Source organism: Rattus rattus, chromosome 6, assembly GCF_011064425.1.
Source record: "Rattus rattus isolate New Zealand chromosome 6, Rrattus_CSIRO_v1, whole genome shotgun sequence".
Classification (NCBI taxonomy): Eukaryota; Metazoa; Chordata; class Mammalia; order Rodentia; family Muridae; genus Rattus; species Rattus rattus.
Genome location: NC_046159.1, coordinates 31,088,512 through 31,112,953, shown reverse-complemented (window position 1 = coordinate 31,112,953; position 24,442 = coordinate 31,088,512). Strand labels below are relative to the sequence as shown.

The following is a 24,442-nucleotide window of genomic DNA, read 5'->3' as shown; positions in this document are numbered from 1 at the left end:
ATTTAATTGGGGCTGGCTTACAGGCTCAGAGGTTCAATCCATTATCATCAAGGCAGAAACATGGCAGCGACCAGGCAGGCATGGTACAGGCAGAGCTGAGAGTTCTACATCTTCATCTGAAGGCTTCAACTGTAGCAGAATACTTATTTCCAGGTAGCTAGGGTGAGGGTCTTAAGCCCATGCCCACGGTAACACACTTACTCCAATAAGGCCATGCCTTCTAATAGTGCCATTCTCTGAACCAAGCATATACAAACCATCACAGGCATGCACCACCACACTTGGCCATGGGCACAGTCTTGTGTAGATCTTTTGTAGGTAGCCACACTACTGAGCGTTCTCAAGTCTAAAGCTATGTCATGTCCAGGAAACATCATTCTGTGGCATTCCTCCCATCCTCCGGCTTTTACATCCTTTCTACCTCTTCCATGATATTCTCAGAGCCTTGCTTGCAGGGTCAGGGGTTTGTCAGGCATGTTCTATTTAAAGCTGAGCACTGAGCAGTCCTTGCTCGTTTAGTACAATGTACTGCCTTTATAAAAATGGCAAAAAAAATACCCATAATGTTTCCAGATCAATATGCTGTTAATTTCTACACAATGCTAACTCAACACAATAAACCAGGAGACACTTTTTCAAAGCTGACAATACAACTACAGTTTGCAAAAATCCATATTATATATATACATATATACATATATACATATACATATATATACATATATACATATACATATACATATATATATATATATATATATATATATTGCTTCAGTTCCTGCCCCCAGGTTCCTGCCTTGAGTTATGTATTTACATAAAAAGACCAGTAGGGGGAGAGGCTATTTGGTGTGGATGTGATCAAATACATTGTACATATGTATGAAATTATAAAAAAATAAATAAAAATATTTTTACTAGAGTATGGCTCAGTGGTTAGGAGCACTGGCTGTTTTGTAGGGAACCAGCACAGACGTGGTAACTCACAACTGTCTGCAGCCCCAGTTCCAGGTGACCCAACTCCCTCTTCTGGCTTGCACCACATTGCATGCACTTGGTGTACAGCCACACATGCAGGCAAAAACAGCTATGTCATAAAATAAAGATAAATAATAAAATAATAGTTGTTGTTGTGGTGGTGGTGGTGATGGTGGTGGTGGTGGTGGTGGTTGTTGTGGTTGTTGTTGTTGTTGTTTAAAAGACTGCCTTAGGAGATGGGGGCCGAACCCTAGAGGTTACGGTCCAGCAGAGGATTGGTAAATTTAGTATGCTAGACATTCTCAGACCCTTAGTCTGGAAAAGGTGGGACCCGGATTACTAGGGAGTAAGTACCTTCCGGCCCCACGCCCTAGCGGAACCCATTATGATGGTGGTTAAGTTTCCTGCCGGTACTTTAGAAGTAACGCACGCGTGGGGGTGGCGCGCGCAGGAGTGACGCGGCTACGCGCGCGGGGCGGGGCGGGGCCGGGCTGGGCCACGGCGCTGGCGGCTTTGAGATTTCAGTGCGACTCCAGCCCGTGGCCCTACCGCCATGAGCACCAAGCAGGTCACCTGCAGGTGAGTGCGCATCGCCGCGGGGCCTCGGGCACTGCCCCGCACCCGGGGAGGGAAGTGAGGGGCTGAGCCGGGCGGTGGTGGGTCGTGTACAGCGGGGATAACTCGCAGGAAGGCCGCGGAGAGGCTGGAGCGGCAAGAGCTGCTGCAACCGCGGTTTGCAGAGAGTGAGCGAGGGGGATTGCGGGCAACACGGGCAGGTAGCATTTCTTATCCAGCATCACCACTGAGTGTAGAGTCCCATTTCGGGATGCAGGAAACCGAGGCCACAGAGAGAGGTAAAAGCGAGACCTATTTAGGAGCAGAAAGGCGGCATGAGAGGACGGCTTGTTAGACGAAGTGGAATACCAGAAAAACTACTCTGTGACTACTATTTTGAAACAAAACATAGTTGAGTTGAGTAGCAACATCCTAATTTAGTGACAAGCTTGTGACTGTCATTGGGGTCTAGTCCTGTGGATTTGCATGCCTAGGAAGTGCAACTTGTGAGAATCCCGACCGTGGGAATCCAAATATCGAAATGCTCCAAAATCCAAAACTCTAAGATATCTAAATAGAAGGCGGCGGTGGTGGCGCACGCTTTTAATCCTAGCAATGGTCGGCAGAGGTAGATGGATCTCTGTGAGTTGAAGTGAGCCTGGTCTATAGAGGGAGTTCCAGGACGGCCAAAGCTACACAGAGAGTTTTTTCAGGGTATGTGTATAAGCATATATGAAATGATGAATTCTGTCTTTAGACTTTTGCACTATCCCCAAGACATGTACATGAAAATACCCAAAAAATTAAAAAAAAAATTAGACACTCCTGAGCCCAAGCGTTTTGGATTAGAGGAACCTCAGCTTATACAAATTTTAGTTGATTTCAGTGAATTAAGAAATTATGAGGTGTAGTTTATGTGGTAAACATTTAATTACCTTGTTACTTCTCATTAGTGCAGACACCTGGAACTAATGCCTGTTTGAATTAGATATTAAGGGTTGAACCACGTACCAAGGTCTCAGGTGGTTTATGTTAAGTAGTTATCAGAAAACTGCAGTTAGTGTGTGTAGGTGTTAGCTAGTTTTATGTTAACTTGACAAAGTTGACTTGAGCCAGAGTCATTTGGGAAGAGGGTACCTCAGTTGAGAAAATGTTCCAACCAGATTAGTCTGTTTTCTTGATTGATATTGGTGTGGGAGGATTCACCTCACTGGGTGGTGCCACCTCTGGGCTAGTGGTCCTGGGTGCTGTAAGAAAGGCTAAGCAAGCCAAGAGGATCAAGCCAGTCAACAGTACTACTCCTTGGCCTCTGCATTACCTCCTGCCTAGAGTCCTGCACTTATCTCCCTTAGTGGCGAGGTAAGATATCTAAGTAGAAGATACACCTAGAAGTATAAGCTCTCCCCCGAAGTTGCTTTTGGTTACGGATTTATCATAGCAGCAGGAACCTTAAGACAGGCCTGTACCAGTACTTGCAAGTCATTACTACCCAATGTCTTTGTTGAGGGGGGGTGTATGGGTATTTCCCCCTCCCTTCTGCGGGAGGAAATGTTCCTACCATAGTATCCTGTAAAGCAGACTCAAGCTACTTAGAAAATAACCTCTAAAATTCTGCTCCTTTACTGTTTTGTTGTTTAAGACAGGGTCGATTTGTGTAGTTCTGACTATCCTGAAACTCTGTGTTCATCAGGCTGGCCTTGAACTCAGATCTGCCTGCCTCTCCCTCCCGTGCTAGGATTAAGTGCCACCACTTCTAGCTGCTTTATAGTTTAATTCTACTACTTAAAGGCTTTCCTAAGATGTGGTCTACAAAACCTTTATGTAATGCTTAGGACTGGTCATTTTGATTCTCTTTTCCCCATTTTGTACCTGGAGATAGTTTTAGTTCTGTCTCACAAATAAGAGAGTCCTAAGAAATGATATGGCTAAGAGTTGGAATGCTGGGGACAGATGGTTTCTATTCAAGGGTTGACTAGTGTTTGTGGTCTTATTTCTGTGGCCCTGTCAAGTCATAAAGTACTTGGTGCTGTATAGTGCTATGCCTGAATAAAGCAGGAAATGAAGGAAGTGTTTGTTTTGACTCTCAGTTTGAAGGTACAGTCCATGATGGAGAAGGAGGCATGGTGGCAGGAGCTTGGTGTAGCTGATCTCACACACTCAGACAGCAATGAGTGTCGATCGGAACTCAGCTCATTCATCCCTTGTTATTCAGTCTTGGGCCCCAGCCTAAGGAGCAGCACCTCCACACTCAGGATGGGTCTTCCCACGTCAGTTGACCTAATCTAGATATCTCCCCACAGTTATGACCAGATACTTGTCTCTATAGTGATTTGCAGTCAGCGGCAACCATCACAGTCTTTCGATCTGTCAACCCTGTGAATATCTTCCACAGTGAAATGACCTTGGTATTTTCCCTAAGAGTAGCTTCAGAGTGACACGGGTGTGACACCAGTGTTGAGTCTTAGACCCCGTGCTCTGAAGGATGTTTCAGAGTTTTCACATGTTCCTGTTCTCGCAAAAACATGTATGAAAAGGAACCTTTCCTTGGAAAAGTTTAGGAAGGATGGAACTGGAGAGTTAAGAATGTGGACTACCATGGGGTTGGGGATTTAGCTCAGTGGTAGAGCCCTTGCCTGGGAAGCGCAGGCCCTGGGTTGTCCCCAGCTCCGAAAAAAAAAAAAAAAGAACCAAAAAAAAAAAAAAAAAAAAAAAAAAGAAAAAAGAATGTGGACTACCCTTGCAGAGAAACCAGGCTCAATTCCTGGCGTCAGTATAGTTCTAGGGGTCTGACACTGTTCTACCTCTTCAGGCACACACATATGTACACAGTACACAGACATAACCACAGGTAACACGTACACATACACAATACAGTTTTTATTTTTAAGGCTGTGAAGGAGTCAGTATTTAAGTGGGAAAGTCACAATATCAATAGGTTTGTGTTTGTGGTGAGAGAATGGTATGATTTCTCATTTTATTCACAAAAGCCTTGTCCGTGACAGTAATGACTTACAGAAAATGCTCAAGGAATGATTTGTGGGTTTAGGGCCCAGTTTCTTAAACTGTGAGTCTTAACTCCATGTATGTGGAGATCACAAAATATCTTACAGTGATAAAAGGTTTCTTTAAAACATAATATTTATGGCCAAGTGGTGGTGGTGTACGAACGCCTTTGATCCCAGCACTCAGGAGGCAGAAGCAGGTGGAACTATAGTTCAAGGCCAGCCTGATCTATAGTTCGGGATCAGAACAATCAGGGCTACATGGAGAAACCCTGAGTCTTGAGTGGCATTTCTCAAAGAATTACTAAGCTTGGTGTAGTGTTGTGCCTGTGCTCTCAGCCACTTGGATCTGAGGCAGGGGAGTTAACAGAATTACTTAAGTCCAGGAGTTCAGGGTCAGCTAAGATAATATATAACAAAACTTTGAGTCAGAAAATAAAAAGAATTGCCCAATTGTTTAGATATGGAATATCTTCTTGTTTGGAGGAGTCCCAGGACCAACTACATTCATACCTTGAGACTGGCTAGAGAGATTCATGGTGTTTAGCATACAGCTAGTCTCCAGGCCAAGCTGTTACACCAGCTTAGCAACAATACACAGCCAGGTAAGGGAGAACAAGAGTCCAGAGCTGTGCCTCCTACCTCTTCTTCGGAGAAGCACACAGCACCTTCCTCATCTGAGGTATCAGGTCAGGTACAGTATGGGGCCAGTGCAGCTTCTGCCTGTGACCCACCTTCCAGACTCAGGAGGAGATGGATGTTGTATGAACCACACAGTGGTACAGCTGAGGCACCTAGCTGCTTTCACCATTAGAGAAACTCTGACTGTGCCATCCACTTTTAGAAGCCTGAGGATGTTCTTAGGTCTTGGGCCTGCTGTGGTGACTTCTTTCCATGGTTTTACTTGCTCTCTACACCCCATCCCTAGGGGTGAGAACTAAGCCCAAGGCCTCTGAATGCCGTGGGCTCTCCATCAGCTTCATCTTCAGCTCTTGCTCTAGCCTCCTAGCAAGCTACTGACCAGTGTCAGATTTGGACAGTGTTTCCTGGGAAACCTGGGTGACTTCCTAGGAAAGTTCAGGACTTCTCTTCTTGATGGTGAGATTGCTGTCCTTTCATCAGATTCAGGGGAGAAAGAAGTTGATAGGTGGAAATAGCAGGCAAAGTGCAGGCTTCGTCCATAAGTAGGAGGTAGGGTTCTTCAGCAGCCTGCCTACCCTATCATGAATTGTGCACTGTGTGGTCTACCTGCTGTCATGGAAAAGGCCAGGTGCTGAACTGTGCTTTGCTCTTTTGCCTTGCTGGCTTAACCACAATGCCAGCTCTCCAAGGAGCAGGGCCTTGCTTTTGCCCTCACTGTCAATGTGGATGTGCTCAGTGATCCAGGTTGCGAGCTTTGGGACTGTGAGGAACAAGAGGCACTTGAGATGCTGAAGCAGGAGAATTGCCACAAGTTAAACACCAGACTAGCTACATACAACACCTTGTAGAAAAAGGAACATACTCAGACACACACACACACACACACACACTCTCTCTCTCTCTCTCTCTCTCTCTCTCTCTCTCTCTCTCTCTCTCTCTCTCTCTCTGGGTCCCAATTAGTCATCTTGTGTAGCTTGGACAGGGCAAGTTGTAGGCCGCACCTCTCTGAACTCAGCTCTCCCGTTTTCCTCCTGGGTTGTATGTCCTCTCATGAGCTAGAGGCTAACCTCATTCATGGACGCTGTAATCCTTTATATGTTTCTCATTTTATGTGTTCCTTAGATTGTATGTGCTCAATGAAATGTGAGGAGATTCTGCCCAAAAGTCTACTTCAAAAAGTTCTTTACCCAATGGGAGGGGTGCTGGGTAAATCAGGCAGGGGAGTAGCAACACAGTTGACTGGCTCGGATCCAATCTGCTGAGAGAGAGAGAGAGAGAGAGAGAGAGAGAGAGAGAGAGAGAGAGAGAGAGAGCGAGCGCGAGCGAAAGGGAGAGAGTGTGAGTGAGAGAGAAAGCGAAAGGGAGAGAGAGTGTGAGTGTGTGTGTGTGTGTGTGTGTGTGTGTGTGTGTGTGTACATCTGAGAGAGAGAGAGAGAGAGAGAGAGAGTGTGTGTGTGTGTGTGTGTGTGTGTGTGTGTGTGTGTGTGTGTTCCTTTTTTCTACAAGGTGGTGTATGTAGCTAGTCTGGCGTTTAACTTGTGGCAATTCTCCTGCTTCAGCATCTCAAGTGCCTATTGTGTTCTTAAATAAGTTAAAAAATATTCCTTCCCAATAATGTAGTATAGAAGAGCATTTCTAAGCCTTTCGTAAAGGGAGTGTTTTAGCAGGCTCCCTCTTCCCTGCAGTGTGTCCACAGTAGGGAATGTTCTGGAGTCTTCGGAAATCCTGGTCTAAGCCTGTGCCTTTCAGCTTCCTGGGCACCTCATTTTGAGCAGGCCAGCAGTGTTACAGCTGACACCAAGGTGACCTGGTGAGCACTGATAGCATGATTCCAGTCTAGGCTCCCAGCAGGCCTGCCCTGCCTCACCTCTGTGCCCTTTCTTTTTGGCCCATTTTTTTCCCCACACAGCTCTGTCTTCCAGTCTCCACTGGACATGAGCTCAAGAATGCCACCCTCCCAGCTGTGGTCTGTGTCACCTGTCTCTGTTTTCCTAGCACTCAGCTTTCATTTGGAAGATTACATCATCAGTGTGACTAATGCCATTGGTCCTGTCCTTTCTAGGCCTTCATAAGAGCTGCATTCTGGAGAGCCTGATTAAAGCTGAGCTGAGCTGAGCTGAGCATTCACACTGCACCCGCTCATTTAAAAAGTGACGCCAGCCTTCTGTTACTACATTGGCAGTTATATAATCTGTTCACAGTAGGAACATGGGGAAGGGCAGGTGCTGTAAAAAGGAAAATGCCAAATGCCTGGATTCCAGCAGCCTACAGTAGGCATCATCCGTAGCTTTTAAAGATTTTGCCCCTTTGTATATTTATTGAACTTATCCACTTCTACCTCCCACCCTCTTTTTTTTTTTACCCCTCCCATTGTACCCTTTATCCTAGACAATTAAATACTTGGATGGATCACCACTCTTGGCACACTAATTTATGTTTATGATATTCTTAACCAAAATGAGACCCTGTATATGGCATTTTTAAAGAATGTTTTATGTCCTGGTTAGTTTGTTGTTAACACAAGCCAAGAGTTATATGGGAAGAGAAATTCTTCTGTCAGCTTGGCCTGTAGGCAATCCTGGTACTGCTTATTCTTGATTAGTAATTGGTGTGGGAGGGAGAGTCCAGCTCACTGTGGGTAGCGCCACCCCTGGGCCATATAAAAAAGCAGGCTGAGCAAGCCAGTCAGCAACATTTCTGCCTTGAGTTCCCTCAGTGATGGGCTGTGACCTGGGAATTGAAAACTGAAGTAAACTCTTTCTAACTCATACTGCTTTTGATCATGGTGTTTACCGTAGGAGTAGAAACCCTGAAAGATATTGTGATAAAGTGAATCTTAATAGCCTAGGTTTACCAGGCATCCATGTTTAGTTCATTCACAGTTACATTTATAGTACATCACAGTTATGTAAGCAGTCCCCAGAGCTCTACCTGTTAGATAAAAATATATGCTGAACTCCACAGTCGTCCCCCTTACCTGCCAACAGTCCCTCTGCTTTCTGCTTCTGTGAATGTAACTGTTCAAAGTACCGCACATGAATATGTTGTGATCGCTTAGCACAGTGACCTCAAGGCTCATTCATGCCGTGAGTTGGAAATATGTCCCTTTTCCAGGCTGAGTAATATCCCAGTGTATGCACATGTTACTTTAGGAGGTTTGTGCTTTTTTTTTTTTTTTTTTTCTTTTTTTTTTCCTTCTTTGTTTTGTTTTTTGAAACAAGGGCTCACTGTGTATCCCTGGCTGGCCTTGAACTCAGAGACATCAGTCTGCCTCCTGAATACTGTGCTTAAAGGTGTGACCCACCATGTCTGCCTGTATGTGGTTTTATAATCTATTCTCAGCTGCCTTCAGTTTCCCAGGAGTGTCAATACTGACTTGGAGATTGGGGGATGAGTCGACATGGAGTCCCTCTGTAACCATGGGTGACCTTGAACTGCTCTGTCTCCAGAGTGCCAGCACTGCAGACAAGTACTGTTGCTCCCAGTGGTGCCTCTCATACATGGCAATGTGAGCACAATACCAGCTGGTTCCACCACACTGTCCGCCATGGTGGTGCTAAGATAGGGACCCCAGCCCAGGTGAGAAACACCCCAGGATTTGGGCTCACATACCCTGGACAGACACCGCTGGGAATGAAGGAGTAGTTCCCAACAGTGGGTATCTAGGAGTGTGAACTGCAGTCTCACACTGCGGTCTAGCCATAATCACCCATGCCACAAGTCAGATCGTGCGAACGAGGGGAGGACTCGTGAGCTGGCGATGTGGGGGAGGGAATACAGCTTAGCTTAAGAGTGAGAGTCCAGTGTGTGGAGGGCCTTCTGTTGCAGACTTAGGTGGTTGGCTCTGCTTGACCGGCTTCCCGCCATAGCGCTTCTTGATGAGAGAATGCTATCTAAACTGTGTATTCATGATGAAAATAGTACATACAACTTACTCTGGGTGGCCTGAGATTAAATACCTTTTGCAGGAAGGAATGTTCGGGAACGGAAACTTACTGGCTAAACCCTCAGGTGGCCCGTGTAGATACATCATTAGCACGGAGATCTCTGCTCTATGATGTGTCACATGGGGTGTCAGGGTCACATGCTCCAGGACAGGAACCTGGTCAGAAGTAGATGAACACCTACCATTCTCAGATTTGAGAATTTACTGAGGTTTCCGAATCTGCTCACTCAACCTTCCTAGTTTTTGTCTGGTGACACGGTTCCACTTGCCCCACAGCACCAGTAATGTTCATTTTACCTGCTGGCCTTGTCTATACTCAGGCTTCAGTGGATTGTTTCAAAACTACACCTGATTACCACCCATATATGCCACTGTTTCTGCCTGTCTAGCCACACACCCCTTCCCCCCAGATTTATTTTTAACTTATAAAAATTTGTTAGAAATATGCCAGAGGTTCTTGTTTTGGTTGGGGGTTTTAGTTGTGTTGTCGGGTAAGTGAATATATGATATGCCCGATACCTCAGAGCTGCCTTCATCCAAACCACACACTCGTTCCCTTTCTCTTTTTATTTTAATTATTATCTTATGTGTGAATGTTTTGCCTACATGTATAAAACTCTGCACTATCACATGCAGTGTTTGAAGATGCTAGAAGAGAATGTTGAGTCCCTCTGGACCTGGAGTTACAGACAGATGTTAGCTGCCATGTGCTTTTTGAGTGGGAATCAAACACGAGCCCTCTGGAAAACCAGCCGAACCTAACCACTGAGTCATCTCTCTAGACCAGTGGTTCTCAACCTTCCTAGTGCTGCAGCCCTTTAATAACAGTTCCTCATGCTGTGTTGACTCCCAGCCATAAAATTATTTTTGTTACTTTGTAACAAATTCGTTACTACTATTATGAATTGTAATGTAAATATCTGATATATGACCCTGACAGGGGTTTCACAACCTACAGGTTTAAAACCACTTTTCTAAATCCTCTTTTGTTCTGTTTTGTTTTGGTTTTTAAGTCTAGGTGTCATGTGCAAACAAGCTTCGGATTTGTTATGTGTCTAAGGATGGCTCTTACCTCCTGAGTGCTGAGATTATAGGCGTGCACCACTGTGTCTGCTTTATTCTGTGCTGGGAATGGGACTCGTGGCTTAGCACATGCTAGGCAAGCACCCTGCCAATAGAACTAAATCCTCAGCTTCCTAAGAGGGCGAGGGTTCCAGGCTGATGCCACCGTGCCCAGCATCACTCATGTCTTTTGATGCCACTGTCTTTGGGCTCAGTACAACAGCCTTGTGAAACAGTATGTGGTGTCTTCATTTACAGGTGAAACAGTGAGGGTGGGGAAGAGGCTTTCTCACCCCATTCAGTCATCTCTCGTAACAGCTCCAGGAAATGGGAAGGCAGGTTTCCCTGACATGTTTCCCAGTTGTGAAACTCATCTTACATATTTAACATGAATCAGAAGCTTCTCCATAGAAGGGTTTTGAAAAATATGTTGTTTACTACATGCAAGCAGTGATCAAAGAGACCAGAAGAGGGCGTCAGATTCCCCTGAGACTGGAGTTTGAGGTGGTGGTTTGCTGTGATATAGGTGCTGGGAATAGAGGCTGGGTCCTCTGCAAAAGCAGCAGGCACTCTTAACCCCTCAAGATAGAAACTTTTGAGATAATTTTTCTACAAAGCTGGTCTCAGGTCATGGAAAATCATGGGAAATGAGTGCACTGTGGGCACTTGGTGTATAGTGCTTGAGAGTTCCCCACGGCATAACACAGCTCTCCTCTGTTTGTCTTCTCAGGTATTTTATGCATGGTGTATGTCGCGAAGGCAGCCAGTGCCTGTTTTCACATGACTTGGCAAACAGCAAGCCGTCCACCATCTGCAAATACTACCAGAAGGGCTACTGTGCCTACGGTGCACGCTGCAGGCAAGGCCACCACGGCTGTGTAACTGAAGAGGAGCTGTGTTTGGTTTTGTTGACAGGGTTTTATGCCACCCAGGCTAACTTCAAACTTCCTACGTAGCCAAGGCTGACTTTAAACTGGTCTCCTGCCTCATCTTCAGTGGTGGGAATACAGGTGTATGCCGTATGCCTGCCTGAGCATGAGCCTTGATGTGGGGAGATTTTAACTTAAAATTGTATTTAGAATATTAGTAATCTGTGTCTTACCTTTAAACCCTGTGTAGTACACCCTAGACTTTCCCACTGCTGCCAGTCCACACCCTCACTGTGGTTTTGTGTGTTGTAAGGTGATGTGCCATTGATTTGAAAACCATTTCTGGTTCATGCTCAGTGACTGGTGGCGTGGATGCTTATGGCATTCAGGCACACGAGCCCTGTTGCTCCAGGCTAGACAACAGTGTGAGATGCTCCACCTAGCCTTACTGTCTGGCAGAGTTCTAGGGTCTGAGCTGACCACCTGCTCTTCCCCAATCCATCCACCCACCCCAGTGTATCCTGAAGATTCCTAACCAAGGGGCCTGTCTTGGTAGTGCAGGTGTCAAGGGCTCTCTTTGGCAGTAGATGAGTTTCTGTCAGTCCTACTGGGACACAGGTATGGGTATAAGTACCAGGATAGGTACATGGCTCCAATAGCCTCTGTTAGTTGAGAGTACAGAGGCACCTTGCCACCTCAGGGAGTTCAGCTGTTGGTGGCTGAGAGTGCAGGGGAAGGAGGGGTAGAGGTGTTAGGCCTGCATGGCCATGACACATTGTTGTGTTTTGTTCAGATATGATCATACAAAGCCCCCAGCTGCAGCAGGTGGAGCTGTGGGTCCTGCACCCCACCCTTCGCCCTCCTCAGGCCTGCATAGTCCTCACCCTTCTTCCGACATTGCCACATCTGTTATGAGGACACATTCAAATGAACCTAGAAAGCGGGAGAAGAAGACGCTGGTGCTCAGAGACCGCAGTGAGTGACTCGCAGCCTTTGCTGCCTTTGGAGAGGCACCATGGATAGCTTAGTACTGTGCTGCTCTCAGGCCTCCTTGTCACGGAGCTCCTGATAGATACCCCAGGAGCCTAGAGTTGATCGGAAAACAGGCTGCAGGGGTTCAAAGGTGTATCTCCACAGCTTGGCTGAGCTCCACTTTGAGCTCATGTGTGCATTTGTGTGTTTTGTGTTCAGATCTCACTGGTCTGGCTGAAGACAAGACTCCTCCTCCAAGCACAGTGAATAATCCAGGTGGCTGCAATGACCCTCAGACCAGCCCAGAGATGAAGCCCCATTCCTACCTAGATGCCATCAGGACTGGCCTGGATGACTTGGAGGCCAGCAGCTCCTACAGCAACGAGCAGCAGTTGTGCCCCTATGCTGCTGCTGGGGAATGCCGGTTTGGAGATGCCTGTGTCTATCTGCATGGGGACATGTGTGAAATCTGCAGGCTTCAAGTCCTCCACCCCTTTGACCCAGAACAGAGGAAAGCTCACGAGAAGGTAACTTGAAACCTTGGCCTGAGATCTTTTTTTTTTTTTTTTTAAACTGTTCTTTTTTTTTTTTTTTTAAAGATTTATTTATTTATTATATGTAAGTACACTGTAGCATGGTCTTCAGACACACCAGAAGAGGGCGTTGGGTCCCATTACAAATGGCTGTGAGCCACCATGTGGTTCCTGGGATTTGAACTCAGGACCTCTGGAAGAGCAGTCAGTGCTCTTAACCACTGAGCCATCTCTCCAGCCCCCCGCCTGAGATCATTTTAAGAAGCCTGAGTGAACCACAGGATGGAGTCATTCAGGAGTCTACCAGACATCTTCCAGCCAGAAATCCCTGTTTTATGTTCCTGGCTTGTTTTTATTCTGTTTTCAAGTTCTTTTCCTGTTGCTACTTTTTGATTATTGAGAACAAAGAAGAGTAAGAAGTATTAGAAATGCAAAGTTCAGAACTAGAAAGATGGCTCATCAGTGAAGAAGACTTGCTGAGCCTGGCAGTGGTAGTGCACACCTTTGATCCCAGCCCTCAGGAGGCAGAGGCAGGTGGATCTCTCAGTTCAAGGCCAGCCTGGTGAGTTTCAGGGCAACCAGGGCTACAGAGAGAAACCCTGTCTCAGACCAAAACAAAAGCAGTAACAACAAAACAAACACAGTCTCCCGTAACTCCAGCCCCAGCCAGTCCAGCATTTTCCTTTTACTTCCATAAGAACCTCATTTGTGAACACACACACACCTCTTACACATCTTCCCCAGGTTTACATATCTCTGTAGTTGGGTTACAGGCATTCAATGCTTTGGAAACTTGAAAACCCTTTTATAAGAACTTTCCTTAATCTTATTATCTATCTATCTAATGTCTAAATGTGTAATTATGTCCATATATGTGAGTACCTGTAGAAGTGAGAAGATAACATAGAATCCTTGGGCTAGAGTTATATAGGCAGTTGTGAGCTGATGAGGGTGCTAGAAGCAAAACTCAAGTCCTTTAGAAGAGCATCAAGAGCTCTTAGCTGCTCCACCATTCCTCTAGCCCCCTTTATCGTGGACTTTTAAAAAAAATATTTTTTATTCATTTTGTATATGAGTACACTCTAGCTGTCCACACCAGAAGAGGGAATCAGATCTCATTACAGACGGCTGTGAGCCGCCATGAGGTTACTGGGAATTGAACTCAGGACCTTTGGAAGAGCAGTCAGTGCTCTTAACCATTAGGCCATCTCTTCAGCCCCCTATCATGGACACTTAAGAGCCAACAAGTGTTAAAAGGTTATGAATATCCCTGGTCTCTGGATCCTCTCTGTCTACACACAGAGCACCGTGCTATGCACTCCACTTGGAGCAGGTCCTGGGTCTCCTCATCTACCTGCTTTCATTTGAGTTCACTCAGCTCAGTATTTCCTATACTGATGTGGCATGGAGTAGGCATGACATTCAGAAGACCTGTGATCAGGATTTTTGAATGCTGCAGCCTCCATAATTAAGTAACACATAATAATCTAAGTGTTTTAGAAATCCAGAGCTGTTAGGCTGGAAGTGATCATATCTAGGGAATCTAGAACAGGGACAAGGTAGCTTGAGGTCCACTTTGTGGTCAGATCTTCGTATCCTGAATCCAGGGACTGCAGACACTGCTTTAGTAGCTGCTTTGACTATGGCTGAGGAACTCCTGGGATCTTGGCCAAACAGAACCTAAGGCTTCCCTTCCTGTCATTCTCAGATGTGTATGTCGACATTTGAACATGAGATGGAAAAGGCTTTTGCCTTCCAGGCGAGCCAGGACAAAGTGTGCAGTATCTGTATGGAGGTGATCCTAGAGAAAGCCTCTGCTTCTGAGAGGAGGTTTGGCATTCTCTCCAACTGCAGCCACACCTACTGCCTGTCCTGCATCCGTCAGTGGAGATGTGCCAAGCAGTTTGAAAACCCCATCATCAAGTGAGTGAGCTTTGCTTCTCTGCAGCATGGGGGCTGCTCCCCTCTAGAGCCCAGGCCCCCAGTTGTGTGAGCTTTTACAAGTCATGCTTCCTGAGCCCATCTCTACATGCTGGGAACTGCAGAATGTCAGTTGTTGCTGGCTGGGTTCTGTTTTGCAGCCCTCATGGACAGTTGTCGTGTCTACCTTGGCTAGTTGCCTTGTAACCTTTGGTTTTTCAGGTTTTTCGCCTTAAAAAGGGGCTGCGGTTCCCTTGGATGGCTCCTATATATTCCCACTCCCTGGTGCACATTGGGGAACTCGCCTGTATGCAGCAGAGTCACTGAGAAAAGAGTACAGTTCTGTGGTATCCAGTGCTTTCTCGGTTGACATGCAGTCCATTTTTAGAAACTTTATCATCCCCAAAGCCTATACTGTTGTCTGCCTGCCCATCCTTGTCTTATGTCAAGCAGTCTCCAGCCTAGGCTTTCTCTACAGAAACTTTACTCTGTTTGTCATGCATACCCTGTACCTTAACAAATGTTCGCAGGGCCACCCATGATGGGCATGCTCAGCATTTACTCCTTTGTTCTCTGAGAACAGCTTGTGCCTATTCAACAGCTGGTGGGCACTCATACACAAGACCAGACCCCAGGAATGGTCACAGTAGCTTGACCTCCAACTGAAACATCAACACATTGTTCCCCCAAAGTGGTAGTCCAATATCTCACTCTTACCTGCAGATCCAGGTTCTTGTACTTGCCTTTCTTTCTAATCTGAGCTGTCATCTTGCCTTGCATAGTCACTGAAAATAATGAGCATCGTTTGTGTGCTTATTGGCTGCCCTGGAGGAACACCTCAGATCTCTCTGTTTCTTATTGAGTTGAACCTTTTCAGCAGCAGAAGCTGCTCTTAACTATGGTAATTGTGTCTTTGGTCATGTGCTTGAGCAATGGTGTTTGGAGTGGAGTGTGCAAAGGATTCAGAACATGTTTTCTCTCTTACCAACCTATTGGTTTTGTTGTCTTTTCAGGTCTTGTCCAGAGTGCCGTGTGATATCAGAGTTTGTAATTCCAAGTGTGTATTGGGTAGAAGATCAGAATAAAAAGAATGAATTAATTGAAGCTTTTAAACAGGGAATGGGGTAAGTGCCTTGAGTTCATATAGAGGGATCCTGGACCTACCTGGCTGGGTATCGTTTGAGCCTCTGTCATCTTCAGGTTTCCCAAGAATGTGGACCTGGTAGATGGATCTGAGCTTCTTGCTCCTGTTGGGCACTTTTCCTGGGCTCTGGGCTGCAGAGCCGAGGCCTTAAAGAAGCAGATGAGTTCTAAGATGAGTCCTATGCCTTTGTGCCAAGGTTGTCTTGGCATCTCTGACTGTCCATGCATTTAACAAGTACTACTGAGGATCTGCTGTCTCACAACCTGTTCATTGCAAGGCCCCAAGAAGCTGACAGTGCCAGCCTCAATACAGCTCACACTTAGCAAAGGAAAGTAATGATCAGTAAGGTGAATAGGCAGAGAGAGCCTGCCTCAAATGAGGTGGAAGATGAGAACTGACCCCAGATGCTTGTCATGACACTTAACACACTCTGTTGCCTTGTCTGGCCTCAACTTTCTGCCCCAGCCACACTAGTGCCGGAATTATAGGCATGTGCAACCACACCTGGCATTTTTGTTTTAAAGAATTATCTTTGTGTGAATTTTCCACAGAATATCCCATTGCCTTTGTCACCACCATCATTTGTATTGTGAGTAATAAATGTGTTGTAGTTACATTATTACAAAACTTACAAAGCAACATCACATTTACCATTTAAAACTTTTCCTTTTATGTCATTGTTTTATTGAGACAGGATCTCATTGTGCAGTGCTGGCTGGTCTAGAACTTGCTATGTAGACTAGGCTGGCCTTGAAGTCAAGAGATCCACCTGTCTGTACCCACGTACTGGAATCAAAGGCATGCATGACTATGCCTGGCCATAATTCACTTTTTGAAAAAGTGCACCCCCTCCCAATTATGTTAGAGAAGTTTTTATATTTATCTAGTTAATGTGGCTTGATATTTACCCATTTTACCACTTTTTCCTCCATTTTTATGATTGTGTCCATCCACAAGAGAGCAGATGCTGCAAGATAGAGCTGGTTGGGCTTAGAAAGGTGCTGTGCTGAAGTTTGAAGTTGCTTCACTGCTGTTGATGTTGCCTGGCTGTGTATCCCTCTGTGGATGTTCTTGGGCAGTCTCCAGACACTGGGTTTGTGCCAAGCACCACCAGGGAAAGGATATGAGTGAGGTCATTTCTCATCAAAGTGTGATGGGGCAGTATGGTGGCAGATTTCTTAGTCTGTAAACCCAAGCCAGAACTGAGAAAGCACTTGAGTTCATCTTGGGTGCAAGAAGGAAGCCATGTGGAGCTCTCTACCTGTCCTTGTGGGCTGGACAGCAGCAGCTCCACTGTGGTCCTTTGAAGAAGTTAGAGACTTACCAGTGGGGATGGGAGGACAGCAAGGAAGACATGACTGGCAGAACCGGGCAGCCATGCATACACTCTGATAAGGGGCAGTGGGCAGTAGAGGGCCAGATGGGTTTGGGATTTGTTTGTCTGTAGATTAAATGACTGTGAGAGCTGAGAACACCAAGTGAAGTAGTCAAACTGGAGCTTTTGGCTTTGGTGGACAGATAGGTAGGACCAGAGCAGAAAAAGGAGGGAAGGCAAGGTTTGTTTTTTATATAGGGTCTTGTTTTACAGCCCTGGCTGTATCTGTAGACTAGGCTGGCCTCAAACTTGAGGAACTTCCTGCCTCTGCTTTCCAGGGTCTGTGTCACCATACCCAATGAGAAGCAGTCCTGAAGCTGGTAAAGAGCCCTTGGAGAGCTGAGAATTTACTGTCTAAGCTCTAAGAAAACAACAGTGGAGAAAAGCCAAGGGCAGAGTGAAGAGCTAAGCTAGGTTCTAAACGGTAGAAGGTGTCTGTCAATTTAGATCTCTGCTAAGACCTGCATTCCCAAGCTGCCCTCTGACCTCGACAGGATTCCTGACCAAGAGGAAAGGAAACTAACTCACTTGCTTTGGAGACTCGATCAGAGCAGTGAACCAGCTGCAGGCCTTGGCACCCTGAAGTTATCCAAGCCTCATTCAGCCCTAGTGCAGCACTGGAGTGCTGGGCTGGGCCTGGGGCACCATGCTTCTGAGCACAGTAGTCTCCACACAGTGCATCCCAGCAGCTTTGCCTAGCTGGGGAATCAGAACACCAACTGAGCAGTTCAACAGGTCACCTCACTTCTCCCAGCACAGGCTTCTCCAGTATAAAAGGCAGGGTAGCCGTAACACAGTAGTCACACTTAACTTCACTTTTCCATCAGCCTCTGATTTGTGTGTGTACTTTTCAGGAAAAAGGCATGTAAATACTTTGAACAAGGCAAGGGGACCTGTCCCTTTGGAAGCAAGTGCCTTTACCGCCATGCTTACCCTGATGGGCGGCTGGCAGAGCCAGAGAAACCTCGGAAGCAGCTAAGTTCTGAAGGCACTGTGAGGGTAAGCTGGTTTGGGATGCTGTGGGAATTTCTGGGGAATGTCCAGGCTCTCAGTAGCTCTGGCAGCAGAGCAGTGGAATCAACATAAGCAAAGCACAAGCTGGCACTCAGAGCCTGCTGCTGTCTCCTTGACCTGGGCCTGCTTGTTGGCTGTTTTTGCAGTTCTTTAACTCAGTGCGGCTTTGGGATTTTATCGAGAACCGAGAAACCCGGCAAGTCCCCAGCACTGATGATGTGGATGTGACGGAGCTAGGAGACCTCTTCATGCACCTTTCTGGAGTAGAGTCATCAGAACCCTAGTCAGTGCCTTCATTTGGGCTCTGCAGTCAACTTTCCAAGGCGTGGTGTGGACGCATCTGTCACTGACCTGAGGTGATGTGGTACCGGGGTGTGAGTGCAGTAGTGAGTCCCCTTGGTCTCTTCATGATGAAATTTCCCTGCCCTGGTGAAGGGAAGGGAGATCACCAAGTCCATGGAATCACTACATTTAGATTTGAGAGCTCTTAGTTGTACCTCCAGCCCCTTTATCAGGGACCAGCTATGTGGTCCAGCTGTTTTAATTGATTGCTTCTAAATGAAACCCGACTACCATCTTTCTTTTGTGACTTTCTTCTTTAAGCAACAGTAAACATAACAGCTGCTCCTAAAGCAGCAAATCTTTCTTGCCAAGACATCGCCAACCCTATAGAGGACTCCTGTGCAGTGACCATCTCTAATATAGTTGTTGATCCTTGAATTTATGCAGCTGTATAGTGAGAACACATTTGGTCATATTGGTGCTGTACCATAGAGTACTTTTAAGGCTGCGAGGATGGCTATTGCATTCCTTCCAGGGTCTCAAGTCAACTGGCATGTGTAAAGATCTCCAGGGAGATTCCACCTTCCCCTCCCCCTGGTAGTTAGAGCACGAGACACAGGACTCACACTCACATTGCTTGTTCTCACCTAAAAGCAGGCTATACTCTACACTGGTGTTTGTGGTAGACAGGAGCAGTGACTCCTCTGTCTAAGGAGAACTGGGGCCAAGGCAGAGCAAGTTTGTTTTAAACCTGATTTTATTTTTGTAAAAAGCTGTTATTACCTGTGTGCTTTTTGCTTGGTTGTTCATGTAACTGCAGAGGAAGCTCCTTGAGTTCTGCACAAGAAACTGAACAAGTAGGGCCCACACTGCAAATTTCATATTACTTTTGAAGGAGTCAGTAGCCATTAAACCTAAATTTAATTTATTTTATTAAAATAACATAATTGAGGAACCATCAGATAACTGTATTTTATCAGGCTCAATAAAAACAAAATTAAAACCCAAAATCATTAAGAAAACCTGTATTCCTGGCTTTCTTACAGACAAGGATGTGACTATAGAGATAGGGCTGGGCTGCAGCCCACCCCATAGGGGCAGCTCCTGGAAGACAGATTCAGCGTGTGAGAGGCTGCCAGAAGGTGGAGCACCGTGCTTGGAAAGCATCCTCTGCACAGGACACCTTAGACTCAGTAAGAGGAAGGTGTGTCCACAAAGTGAAGTTCTGTAGTACCAAAGCAGGCTCCCCCAGGTGGCCAGGACTCCATGTGCAAAACTGGCACTGCACCACTGTCTGTGCCCTGCAACAGTACAGGCTCAATGAGCCAAGTTCCCAATTGCATGTCCCTGCAGTAGCCGGAGTGCCCTGCCTTCTCTCCAAGGCCATTTGCCCTAAAAATGCTGACTTGTATACCTCTGGAGCAGGCTGGCTTGGCAGACAGCTTCCATTTCCAGGGCAGGAAGGGTAGAAAAGAAGGCAATATGAAGTTAAGGCCCTGTGAGTAGTCTAGGTCCTTAGCAGCAGCTTTTCCGGAAACATGCATTCTGCCCCCAAGGAAACAGAAAGTGGTGCCTACTGACTCTTCTTCGTCCCCTGGTGGCCTAAGAACAGCTATAACGTCAGCTAGAAGACTGGTAGCCTTGGGGATGTGGTCAGCGTACAAGCATTGATGTCCTCAGTGTGAGCTGCCCGATGCAGGGAAGGCTCAGAGGCGCTCCTGTTGATTTTCGGCAGAGAGTGCTGAAGCAGCTCAATGGAAGACAGGATCTGAAACAAGGCCCCATGTGGTCTCATTAGTTGGAAACTTGGCATCTCCCCAGCCATACCAAGCACACGGGCTGGGTTTGGTGGGGGGGTTACATATAAAAAAGACCCAATCCTGGCCCTCCATATTTCATCCTTAGAGCTCTGTCTAACCTGAGGAAACAAAGGCCTTTCTTCTTTGACTTTCTTCACACAGTCAGCCACCAACCTCTTCATTGCCTTGGGGCAGTTCTTGTAGAGCCTGCTAAGATCTGGGGAGGCATACCCACGGCCCACCATGAAGATGATCTGAAGAAGAAACAGTTGAGCAAAGGAGTTAAATCCGCCTAGTTAACTAGCCCCTTACTGCTTTGCCAGGCTCCATGCAGATTACCTGGTCTCGGTTGTTGATGTGGGAGTAGGGAAGCTCCCCAGTCATCAGCTCATACAGCACAATGCCATAGGAGTAGACATCGGACTGGAAGCTGAAGGGGTTGTTATCCTGCATTCGGATTACTTCTGGGGCCTATAAAGACGAAGTGTGTTAGTCCCTGGTAATGACCTCCAGAGACATTGAGGAGCCAGGCTCCCACTAGTTAGGGAGTGCTTAGCCCAGGGTAGCTCTTCCCTAAAAACTCAACCCCCAAACTCTGGCCACTGTTGCCTTGCCAGGAGATGCGTGGTTTTAGACTTAGGCTGACTGACACCACAGATCAGCCGGACCCCCTGGCTATCAATGTTGCACCCTGCTCTGGCCAGTATTTCCATCATGCTTGGGAGATTACATGGGGCCAGCTTCCTCACCATCCACAGCACAGAGCCAGTGGGCTGTTCAACCTGCTGAGAACCACTCCAGCGTGACTTCACTGTTGCCAAACCAAAATCTCCGATTTTCACCGTGAGGCCTTCATGGAGAAATATATCTCAATGCTTGTTAAGGAGACTGACAGTTCTGTACTGTTTATAACAGGGCTTCCTCACCTTCACTTTTCTACTAAATCTTCCAGCAGACGTGAAACTATGGCGCACACTCAATTACAGGACCCCACACTGCTTATCCCCTCTGCCTGCATTCGGTTCTCAGAGCAATAAGGCAGCGGAGGCTTCCTACCTAAAATGCTTTCTGTAAAACCTAATAGATCTGCTCTACTTTTTGACTTCTGTCCACTTGCTTCCAGGTAACAGGCAAATCTGGTCTGACTTGTGACCTGTTGGTTTATTAGGGTTCAAGCCTTAAATCTATGCTACATATCGTGTATCAGGAGGTATGTTAATCTTGGCCCAGTGCTTAGCTGCTAAAAAACTTACCTTAGGAAAGTATAGCAAGGAGTCATGGCCACTGATCAAGCACAGCTCATTGGCCATGCAGAACAGCTGAGCCATGTACTGAGTTATAGCATGGGAGGTGCAGTTGGTGAGGGGATGCTGTTCTAACAGTGGCCTCCAGGCTGGCTTCTGTACATTTAAGGACAGTAAGCTATTTTGAAATTTCCTGAATACTGGGGAATTCTGGGATACTGGTTCTGAATTAATGCTAATTCCAGGAGACCCCAAGAAACATTGTGTCCTTCCAGTTAAAATGGGAGCTTGTGGAGGCCAGGTAATTAATGGAATTTTGGTTAAAGTCTAACTCACAGTAGTTACAGTGGGCCCCAAGCTCATCATCCTGTTATGGTTGGAAAGGCTTAAATGGAAGCCTTTAAAGTAGCCTCTGACAGGAATGTGAAACAAAAGTGTTACTTCCCTGGCAGAATTGCAGTAATCAGTGCCACCATCAAAGACCTGAAAGATGCAGTGGTGGTAATTCACGTTTCCCCCTTTAATGCTCCTGTCTGACAGACTGTACCAGATATGGTGTCCTTACTTGAGCAATTAACATACCTCCTGATATACAATGTATAGCTATTGATCTAGCAAATGCCCTTCTCTTTGGTACCTGTCCATAAGGACTACCAGAAGCAACTTGCTTTTGATTGACAAGACCATCAATATACCTTTAAAGTTGTACCTCAAGGATATTCTCCAGCCCTGTGTCATAACTTAGTTTGAAGGGATCTTGGTCATGTCAAAAATATCACATTGGTCTACTATATGGATGACATACTGGTCTGACCAAGTGAGCAGGATGTAGCAATCACTTTGGACTTGTTGGTAATGCTTATGTGCATCCGAGAACTACAGTTACCTTCCCCACCTGTGTGCATCTACAGTCACACACCTTCCATAGGCTAGACATAAAACAGATCCAATAACCTTCTCAAGCTATGCTTTGGATAATCCAGCCAGGCTGAGGTAAGTCTATTTCAAGTTTGTATCCCAATTCTGAAAGAATTATTTCCAGATCATTGTTGGTTTAAAACAAAACCTTAAGGAAGGAACTCTCATGGACACCATGTTGGCTTCTCAACTACATTTTTGTTTTCCTTTAAAAAGACCCCTTTCTCCCCAGTCCAGCACCATGAACCCTGTGTGAGAAAAAGGCCCCTTTGGGTCCTTAAGCTGAGAACTCAATACCAAAGGATACTGTTGGATTTCATGTCTCTGTGGATGATGTTCTTTGCATGTAAATAGCTGTGAAGGAGAAAAATCAGTTAACTGAACTGTTTTGAGACTACGGCTAATAAGTCAAGGCACCAAAAGGCCTGTCTGTCTTCCTAACCTAATCCTGCCACCTATAGAAAGATTCCAGCATAAATGGGCACATCAAGCATTAATTTCATTTGAAAGGTAACTGTGACTGCTGCACTGTCCATCAGCTAACTGTGCCCTGCATATTACAACTTGGATTTGCCAGGCTTGTAGGATGCTCTATTTTACCTCACATTCTGCCTATCCAAAGACAAAACTGAGAAGTGGGAAGGCAGGTTATCAGTGGCCAGGGGTGACTGGAAGCTGGGTATTTTTCTGGGTGATGAGAATACAGAATGTAATAGGATGACTATTCTATGGATATAGAAACCCCCCTCCAAAAAGAATGTGTATGGCATGTGAATTATATACCTCAGTGCTTCTTAGAGTTCTGTATGAAATTTTTTGTTGTTGTTGTTTAGTTTTGTTTTTTGAGATAGGGTTTCTATTTAGTCCTGGCTGTCCTGGAACTTGCTCTATAGACCAGATTGGCCTTAAACTCATAGAGATCCTCTTTAATGCTAGAATTAAAGGCATGTACCACCATTATTTGGCTTCTGCATGAGTTTTAACAGAAAAAAAAAAAAAAAAAGCCTGTGTAAAACTTACACTGCTCCCTCACCACTTGAAAACTAAAGCTTAAGAGCGCTGCCTGGTGCTCACATGGTCACTCAGCACCATGTTGAGCAAAAATCCTAAAGATGGCCTTTGAAAGAAAATAGATCATCAAAAGTGACAAAGGGGCTCAAGAAACGGTTTGGGTGTTTAAGAGAACAAACTGCTCTTACAAAAACAGTGTTTCAATTCCATACATACACACAGACCCACATAAATATATGTAATTTAAAGAGAGGTCTATTTTCCAGTAGACCATGGCTGAATGGGTAGTCAGGCTAATGAGAAATGGGAACTCTAGACTTCTTACATGAATATTTGCTGTAAAAGAGTCTACCCAGGTGCTACTCAATCTGGTCCCACAAGGGCAACTCAGGGTTCAAGCCACAAGGACTCACCAAGCTGTCTACTTACTCCATTCCCTGAGCTGTCTGCCGGGCAATGTCAATTAGCTGGAACATCTGGAATTTGGTCTCCTGGACATGCAGGTGTTTGTAGAGACTGCTGCCTTCACACCACTGGGTCACAATCGCCAGGTTGTCCTTTGTCATGTACCCCATGAACAGCAGGATATTAACATGCCGTGTTTTGCTAGGGGAAACGGGGGCAGGGGAGCACAGCTGTGAGACCACCTTTCACACACCTCCATGCTAGCTTTGCTTGTAAGAGGATGTGCTTTGCACAGGACCCCTTGTCTGTGGAATCCACCTCTGTCCAACTCATTCTCTACAAAGCTAAGAGTGATTCAGTAACTAGGCTGAGTGTTTGAGCTCCAGAGCAAAGCAGATGAGCTATAAAAAGATGCTTAGAAATAAAGGCTAAAAACTATCTCAGTACCACAAACTAGACCCGTAGAGCTGGGCTGTTAAGTTTTGAGTACAAAGGGATACATCCATAAGAAGGGCTCTTCTGGCTTCCAGCACATATATTCTAGAGGAAGAATGTCCCTTAAAACCCACAGCAGGTGCTGACCTGCGCAGCCTGGCCCTAGCTAACCCTGCTGTCCAGGGGCTGGGCTCACCGCAAAACAGCCACCTCGTTCCTGAAGGCCTGAAGTTGCTCTGGAGTTGGGTCAACCACCTTTAGGATCTTTACTGCAACATCTCCTGCAAATTAATTTATAGTCACACTCAGTTATATAGTCTTTATTTTTTCAAATACCGT

The 24,442-nt window shown here is 46.0% G+C and overlaps 2 protein-coding genes across 5 annotated transcripts in view; one reads left to right on the top strand and one right to left on the bottom strand.

The window, feature by feature from the left end:
- Positions 1–1,453: 1,453 nt before the first annotated feature.
- Mkrn2 (makorin ring finger protein 2) lies at positions 1,454–19,246 on the top strand. Its single transcript, XM_032905872.1, has 8 exons — positions 1,454–1,554; positions 10,913–11,041; positions 11,845–12,026; positions 12,243–12,550; positions 14,265–14,479; positions 15,490–15,600; positions 17,850–17,994; positions 18,156–19,246. Exons 1-8 carry the CDS (start codon positions 1,529–1,531, stop codon positions 18,291–18,293), a joined length of 1,254 nt encoding a protein of 417 aa, XP_032761763.1. The 5' UTR covers positions 1,454–1,528; the 3' UTR covers positions 18,294–19,246.
- Raf1 (Raf-1 proto-oncogene, serine/threonine kinase) overlaps positions 19,200–24,442 on the bottom strand; it is a 60,620-nt gene continuing 55,377 nt past the window's right edge. For 3 of the 4 annotated variants that reach the window (XM_032905868.1, XM_032905870.1, XM_032905871.1), the window contains 7 exons: positions 24,300–24,384; positions 23,693–23,869; positions 22,560–22,606; positions 20,840–20,958; positions 20,430–20,561; positions 20,210–20,344; positions 19,207–20,059 (listed from right to left, as the gene is read on the bottom strand). In XM_032905868.1, coding sequence (XP_032761759.1) covers positions 19,916–20,059; positions 20,210–20,344; positions 20,430–20,561; positions 20,840–20,958; positions 22,560–22,606; positions 23,693–23,869; positions 24,300–24,384 — 839 coding nt within the window. In that variant the 3' untranslated portion in view covers positions 19,207–19,915. Of the gene's footprint in view, positions 20,060–20,209; positions 20,345–20,429; positions 20,562–20,839; positions 20,959–22,559; positions 22,607–23,692; positions 23,870–24,299; positions 24,385–24,442 lie in introns of all 4 variants that reach the window. The other variant, XM_032905869.1, reaches the window with a different exon arrangement.

Coding starts and splice junctions, on each gene's coding strand:
- Mkrn2 (XM_032905872.1), top strand. CDS start 1,529: ATGAGCACCAAGCAGGTCACCTGCAG. Junction 1,555..10,912: donor ACCAAGCAGGTCACCTGCAG/GTGAGTGCGCAT, acceptor TTGTCTTCTCAG/GTATTTTATGCATGGTGTAT. Junction 12,027..12,242: donor GCTGGTGCTCAGAGACCGCA/GTGAGTGACTCG, acceptor TTTTGTGTTCAG/ATCTCACTGGTCTGGCTGAA.